This window comes from Megalobrama amblycephala, unplaced genomic scaffold (assembly GCF_018812025.1).
Source record: "Megalobrama amblycephala isolate DHTTF-2021 unplaced genomic scaffold, ASM1881202v1 scaffold587, whole genome shotgun sequence".
Lineage (NCBI taxonomy): Eukaryota > Metazoa > Chordata > Actinopteri > Cypriniformes > Xenocyprididae > Megalobrama > Megalobrama amblycephala.
Window position 1 is genome coordinate 23,217 of NW_025953494.1, and position 6,362 is coordinate 29,578.

General features: G+C 38.1%; 2 protein-coding genes across 3 annotated transcripts; both read right to left on the reverse strand.

Annotated features, from left to right (window-relative positions):
• Nucleotides 1–82: 82 nt before the first annotated feature.
• On the reverse strand, nt 83–3,463 carry LOC125262073 (serine/threonine-protein kinase pim-2-like). 2 transcript variants are annotated; one of them, XR_007183503.1, is made up of 8 exons: nt 3,043–3,463; nt 2,524–2,618; nt 2,363–2,413; nt 1,809–2,187; nt 1,524–1,700; nt 1,303–1,391; nt 999–1,153; nt 83–766 (listed from the first exon to the last, which is right to left on the reverse strand). XR_007183503.1 is itself a non-coding variant. In XM_048180634.1 (7 exons), exons 1-7 carry the CDS (start codon nt 3,389–3,391, stop codon nt 1,142–1,144), a joined length of 1,152 nt encoding a protein of 383 aa, XP_048036591.1. In that variant the 5' UTR covers nt 3,392–3,463; the 3' UTR covers nt 952–1,141. The 2 variants fall into 2 exon arrangements, 1 of the variants encoding a protein (XP_048036591.1); XM_048180634.1 differs by lacking the exon at nt 83–766 and having other exon boundaries at nt 952–1,153.
• Nucleotides 3,464–4,615: 1,152 nt separating this feature from the next.
• LOC125262076 (cerebellin-2-like) lies at nt 4,616–6,161 on the reverse strand. Its single transcript, XM_048180638.1, has 5 exons — nt 5,949–6,161; nt 5,797–5,838; nt 5,540–5,602; nt 5,262–5,390; nt 4,616–5,161 (listed from the first exon to the last, which is right to left on the reverse strand). Exons 1-5 carry the CDS (start codon nt 6,133–6,135, stop codon nt 4,878–4,880), a joined length of 705 nt encoding a protein of 234 aa, XP_048036595.1. The 5' UTR covers nt 6,136–6,161; the 3' UTR covers nt 4,616–4,877.
• Between the last annotated feature and the right edge of the window lie 201 nt (nt 6,162–6,362).

Here is a 6,362-nt window from a genome sequence, read left to right on the forward strand (position 1 = left end):
AGTGTGAAAGACAGTAGATGACAGTAGATTTTTGACCCGAGTTCATGAAAGGGAGCTCTGGGACCGTAGTGGGTTCAGAAGAAACAGAAATAACTTCTATAAGAGCCTCAAAGGCAACTATGTCAGGGCAAAGTACTATGAAACTCTAACAGTGCAATAAAAATACATATTTATTGTACATAAATATTAACAATAAAAGAAAAAATGTTTTACAATTTTTTATATATATATACAGTGACAAGCAGGGTGGGGCGAGAGCCATGAGAGAACGGAGCGAGGCTGGTGGCGTGATTTGCTAAGGAGCGCCACCTGAGCACTGCACCGGTCTTGTATCTCTCACGTTCGCCGGTTCCTGCCTCCTTCTTCCCGTATACACAAACTGCGTTACATTGGTGCCGAAAACCGGGAGGAAGGAGGGACATGCTGTCGGACAGCCCTCGCTGCTGAGGGGGATTGCAGTGCTGAGGAGGTCAGGCAGCACAGAAGAGTGAAGACCACGAGTGGCTGCCCGAGGCAGTGGTGCTGGAGCGATGATACAACAGGTAGGACGGAGAGCTCGCTGCCGTGTTCCTGGGTCGAAATGGGGTGGCTGCCATCCGAAAAGGGAGCGGAAGAGTCGCCGTCGTTCGCCATGGGCCAGAGCCTGCTGCCGTCCACCATGATGGGGAGGAGCAGGGAACGGGGGACTTCGCTGCTGGCTGCTCTTGGCTGCCCCTCTAGTTTGCACCTGCCCGCTCCAAGCCCGTCCGCATGGGAGGTGGGCACTCTAACAAGGAAGACCACAGTCTCTAGTGTCAGTCGAAAGAGCACCTCTTGAGTTATATATATATATATATATATATATATATATATATATATATATATATATATATACAAATAACAACTATTGTTTACAGATCCCAAAACAAGCAATGTTTTGGGAAAAACATAAATCAGCATTATATCAATGCCGCTGGATGCAAATATTGCTGCTTCAACTCAAGGCTCCAGACACTCACAGGACTTGCAGGCCCCGCAAGACTCTATGGCCCAAGTGGAAGGATGTAAACGCCATTCATGTCAGCCTGCCAGACACAAAGCTGACTGAAGACAGAACAACAGGATGGCGTGACAGGAGTTGTTTGCTGATGTTCTCCATGTCTTATTCCATGACCTAAAACAAAAACATAAATCAGCATTATATCAAATTTGACTTACCCTTTGACTTAACCCTATGATAATTATATGACTGATGATCAAACTAAAACTAAACAACAAAATGAAAAGAAAAAAAAAACATTTAGCTAGTCCTAGACTCAGTACCTTTAACCAGTCATGAAGATGCATCTTCTCCAGAGCGAGTCTCTTCTGTGGTTGAGGGTGCAGACAAGCACAAATCATATTGCAGCATTCTGTGCAAAAAGACAAGAGATATGTCAGATTATTAGCTTATACTTTACACCTGCTCTCTTTGAAGCTATTGGTCTTTTTTGTATGATTTAGAATTCAAATTGTCCTTCTTTGTTCATTGATGAAGAGCTCACCTTGTGACAGACCAGGACTGGTCCAGATGTTGGCATAGATCATGAACAGGTCGTCTGCTGTGGGATAACCTCCGCACACCATTATGAACAGGAGGACCCCAAGTGACCACACTGTCGTCGGCTTTGCATGGTACTTGCCGTTGTATTCGACCTCTGGTGGACAGTAACCTTCTGTGCCTGGTGGAAAAAGATATCGTCTGATGTTTAATACATTTCAATAGCACGTTGACTATATATAAGATGAGTTTCTGTGAGCTAATTAACAGAGCGGTCCATAACACATACCATTGAAGACTTTGAAGGCAGATTTCTTCATGAGCGCACCGCACCCAAAGTCAATCAATTTAACCTCCATGGTGTCCTGGTTCACCAGGAGGTTCTCCGGTTTGATGTCCCGATGGAATACACCACGCTCACAGCAAACGTTAGCGGCGTGTATGACCTGTCGCATAACACGTCGTGCTATCCCCTCATTGAGGCTTCCTCCTTGGAGCTCCATGAAACTAAACATGTCCATGCAAGGCAAGGGCCGCTCCATGACCATGATGCAGTGGTCTGCGTCATCCTGCCAGTCCAGCAGTTGAATTATTTGAGGAACGCTGGGGCCCTTATTGGCCATCAACATCAGGCCGATCTCCAAGGGGAGGCGTTTGGGATGACCAGGCTAAAAGAAGCAAAATATGACAGTTAAATGGAAGTGGTTTTCCAAATAAAATCTTAGTCCACAAATCAAACAATTTGGCAACTAAAAAAAAAAATAATTTGTAGTATGAATATAAGACTTTATAGTATAAATTGAAAACAGTGACTGAAAAACACTAACACAACGCAGTACTCACCACTTTGATATATGGCATGTCTGGCATCTTCACTGAATATTTCACAGCCACCTGATCAACAAAATAAAGAATTAACAATTAGCATGTGCCATGTGCACAAATGTCATATGTTATGATCTGATATGTCAAGTTTTGTAAGAAAAAAAAAAAAAAAAAGGAACCTCAAGTCCATCCTTGCATCGAGTCCCTGCATACACAGAGCCAAATCCTCCTTCGCCCAGCTTGTTGCCAACTTTATAATGGCTGCAAATGTGGGCTATTAAAAGATAAACAATTGTAGTTAGTGTAGTTAGTAGTTATATATTTTTTTATATGGTAACACTTTACAATAAGCTTCATTGGTTAAACATTAATTAATGTATTAACTAACATGACTATCCATGAGCAATACATTTGTTACTGTAATTACTAATCTTCGTTAATGTTAGTTAATGAAAATACAGTTGTTCATTGTTTGTTCACGTTAGTTCACAGTGCATTATTTAATGTTAACAACATTTTAATAATGTATTAGTAAATGTTGAAATTACCATTAACAATGATTAATAAATGCTGTAGAAGTGCAGTTCATTGTTAATTCGTTAACTAATGTTAACTAACGAACCTTATTGTAAAGTGTTACCTTTTATATAATAATTTAAAATAACATTTTCTAATTCTCATTGATTTATTATTCTTACCATTGTCTAGGATGCCCTGCTTCAGCTGTTCCTCAGCAGCAGGGCGGACTTCAAAAGTTGGAGCTATATTTGAAAGTTTTCGGTATAATCCGGCCTCATTCTGATAGTCTTTCTCAGCCTGAACCAGGTCGTATTTTGCAGATCTGGGAAAGTTGAGACCGGGCCACTTCCAGAATCTTGTTCTCCTCCTTTTCTCCTCTCTCCCTCCATCACTCTCACAACCAACAGGCGTCTCATCAACCCACTGAGGTTGGTTCTCCGCAGTGTTGGTGGTGTAACTGAGTAATGTACAGGGTTCGAGTATACACTCATTAGACGCTTTGTTCGGTCGCGAACTTAGCTGTCCCATGATAAAACCGTTGTCACTCTGATACCAGATACTCCGAAACTTCAGCCTACAAAATGAGAAAGAGACTTTCACGCCTTTAAATATTAGACTATAATAATAGGTAACGCGTTCTAAATGTGACGTCATAAAGACTCGCGCAAAGGTGCTGAGGAGATGATTTACATTTGATTCACCTGGAAATTCTAAATGATAGTATTCAGATTTAGCATTATTTGAAATTATATAATTTGCTGTGTCCTGTAGGCATATATTGCGGTCTCTAAATATAGCCGCGCAAACCATGACTGCTTAAGTGTTTGACATGTTAAAGCGAATGAGAAACAGCGCAGGAACTGATTTATTTGATTTATTTTGTTAATAGTTATTAAGCGCAATAAACCGCGACACAATCGGTTACGTCCTGAGTGAAGGTAAACAGTTGGAAGGTCTTAAAGTGACAGAAACCTAATATACCCGCTGCTGTTTCTGTGTTCTTTTAATGAAACTTAGCTTTAATAAGAATTAATGTAGGCTACATTTAATTGATTTCAGCTGAAAAGGCTGTGATATTAATGTTGTCCACTACAGGGAGCCACAGGAGAAGAAATCTTTTAAGCCTAATCTTTCATATCAGTTTTCATCCTTTAGAATGGAAATAAATGAAAAGATCTAGTTTTATTTGTATAACTAGGGTGTACAAAAAGTATTGTTTTATATAATTACTGTACACAGAAATGCGTATAGTTTTCTAGACACCAATAAAACATATTTTTTCATGTTTGCCAGAGATGATTCAATATATTGCTGTCCACTTAAAATAAAGAGACAATTTTATTTGTAATCATAAAGATACATTCTCATTTAACCTGACAGTAGCTCAGAAGCACATACAGCCAAACAGTTATTTCATTTATTTAGTTATTTCGTTTTTTTAACATGTTATCTAGTCTTTTCTAACATGTTGTCAATTGCAGTATTACTATATCATAATTTGCACAAAACTCTTTACATTATTTATTTACTCTGTTTTAGCTTCACTTCTACCACACATTTCACATTAGACTTTAGCAAAACAGGCTACACATATTATTGAAATAAACTGTAAAAAATGAAAAAGGCCTTATTATTATTTAATAATACAAAACACACACACACACACACACACACACACACATATATATATATATATATATATATATATATATATATATATATATATATATATTTATTATGATTATTATTATATTTTTATAATAGAGGATAGAGAATTTATTTAATGCAAACAACAGCATGTAAAATCATTATCACAGTTACTGACTTTTCCATGGTACAGTATAAGCTTAATACAGCATAAGTGTGATTGTGAATTTTCTGAGAGCAACCAATTATGTGGTTGTAGTTATAATTCAAAACTAATGTAGAAAAAGAGCATAGATGAGAATGAACATCCAGAAGATCAACAAAAGCGTCCATGTTGTAATATAGTTGTGAATGGCATGGTTAATCACTATAATGGGTAAATGAGGAATCCACTGAAAGTGCTGAGGTTATCTGGACTGTCGTAGATGGTGTAACCCGGGAGGAGCTTCATGCAAACTACATCATCCACTTCCAGCTGCAGGACAGCTCCATTTGATGCGTATCGGTGCTGATCGTGATTACGCCATTGTCCCACTGACACAATCTTCTGCCCATTTTTATATAAACTTGCACCCAGTGATTGTCTGATTTGAACACCACATGCAGTGAATCTGAAGTAGTAGACTCCTTTAACTGGTGCAGTGAAGAGACCTGCCATTGACAAAACCATCAGATCAAATGTAAAATGGGTCTGATGAAAATCAGAACTGGAAAATTTCCTTTAAGCAAGACATTGGCTAGCTCAAAGTACCTGTTATTGGGTTGTAGTTGTTACCAATATTCGTGAAGACATTGTTGAAGGTCAGTGTGATCTCAGTACTGTGGGGACCTAAATCACCACGGATCCCTAAGTCAGCTGAAAATGCCACTTTAGGTTGTTCTGTGGACAGAAAATAAAATAAGAAAATCATTTAAGCTCTTTAATAACACCAGAAAAAAATAAAAGCAATGTTCAGAGCTATTGTGCATTAAAGGCAGACTGTAAATAACACCTTAAATGTATAAAAAGGACAATTTTGATTAGTTTACCTGCATGTTCTCTCTTAAAGGCGTCCAGCTGGGTTTCACCTATTTTCATTCGCTCATTCATCGCTAAAAGTATTCAAATTCGTTAATTCTAGCTGAAATATATATTTAAAGAAGGAATATGGTGCATTTTCTATGTGAAATAAAGTTCTTAATTTTTTTTTCTTCCCACACTAGAACATATCATGCTTCTTAATAAGGCATTTAAATTGTAATTTTCACACATTTTGTTACATTCCATTTTCTACACTTTTGAGTACCTGCATTCTCTTTCTTCAGCTCCAGTATTTGTTCTGCCATTTCTATAAAACATTACGAGTCTATTTATTTAAATGACTTATTTAATGTTGCATGTGATTTCCTTTAATTTAAAGATAACTAAAGGGTGACAGAAGCAACCACTAGTACTAACTTGCATTTTCTTTCATCGCCATATCCAACTTGACTCTTAGCTCCACCATCATGTCTCTTAAATCTCTCACCTCAGTCCAGATGTTGGGCTGGTTGTTTTCTCCATTGGCCACCAAATCTTTTACCTGAGTTTGTCCATCACTGAGTGACAGACAGCACAGCAGCAGCAGAGCAACACTCACCTTCATCCTGAGAGACAAAAAGACTCTTTTGTTTATGAAAATAACACATAGTCTTTGAGGTAGTTAATCATTATTATTGACACAGATATTTCTTATCCAATTAAATGGCAGAAATTGAGTAAAGCCAAAAGCCAAAGGGTAAAGACACAGTATCTGCACGTTAATGATTAATCCAAGTGAATCCAAACTGCAAAGTTCTCTTTGTTTCTGAAAAGCATGTGCACTTGAGTTTC

What these genes read in the sequence shown, in the direction of transcription:
- LOC125262076 (XM_048180638.1), bottom strand. Translation starts at nt 6,135, where the DNA reads ATGAAGGTGAGTGTTGCTCTGCTGCTGCTGTGCTGTCTGTCACTCAGT. An exon ending in GGCGATGAAAGAAAATGCAA is followed by an intron (nt 5,839 to 5,948) that starts GTTAGTACTAGT and finishes AATGTTTTATAG; the next exon opens with AAATGGCAGAACAAATACTG. An exon ending in CAACTACAACCCAATAACAG is followed by an intron (nt 5,162 to 5,261) that starts GTACTTTGAGCT and finishes TGTCAATGGCAG; the next exon opens with GTCTCTTCACTGCACCAGTT.
- LOC125262073 (XM_048180634.1), bottom strand. Translation starts at nt 3,391, where the DNA reads ATGGGACAGCTAAGTTCGCGACCGAACAAAGCGTCTAATGAGTGTATA. An exon ending in GCAGGGCATCCTAGACAATG is followed by an intron (nt 2,619 to 3,042) that starts GTAAGAATAATA and finishes ATCTTTTAATAG; the next exon opens with CCCACATTTGCAGCCATTAT. An exon ending in CAGTCCTGGTCTGTCACAAG is followed by an intron (nt 1,392 to 1,523) that starts GTGAGCTCTTCA and finishes CTTTTTGCACAG; the next exon opens with AATGCTGCAATATGATTTGT.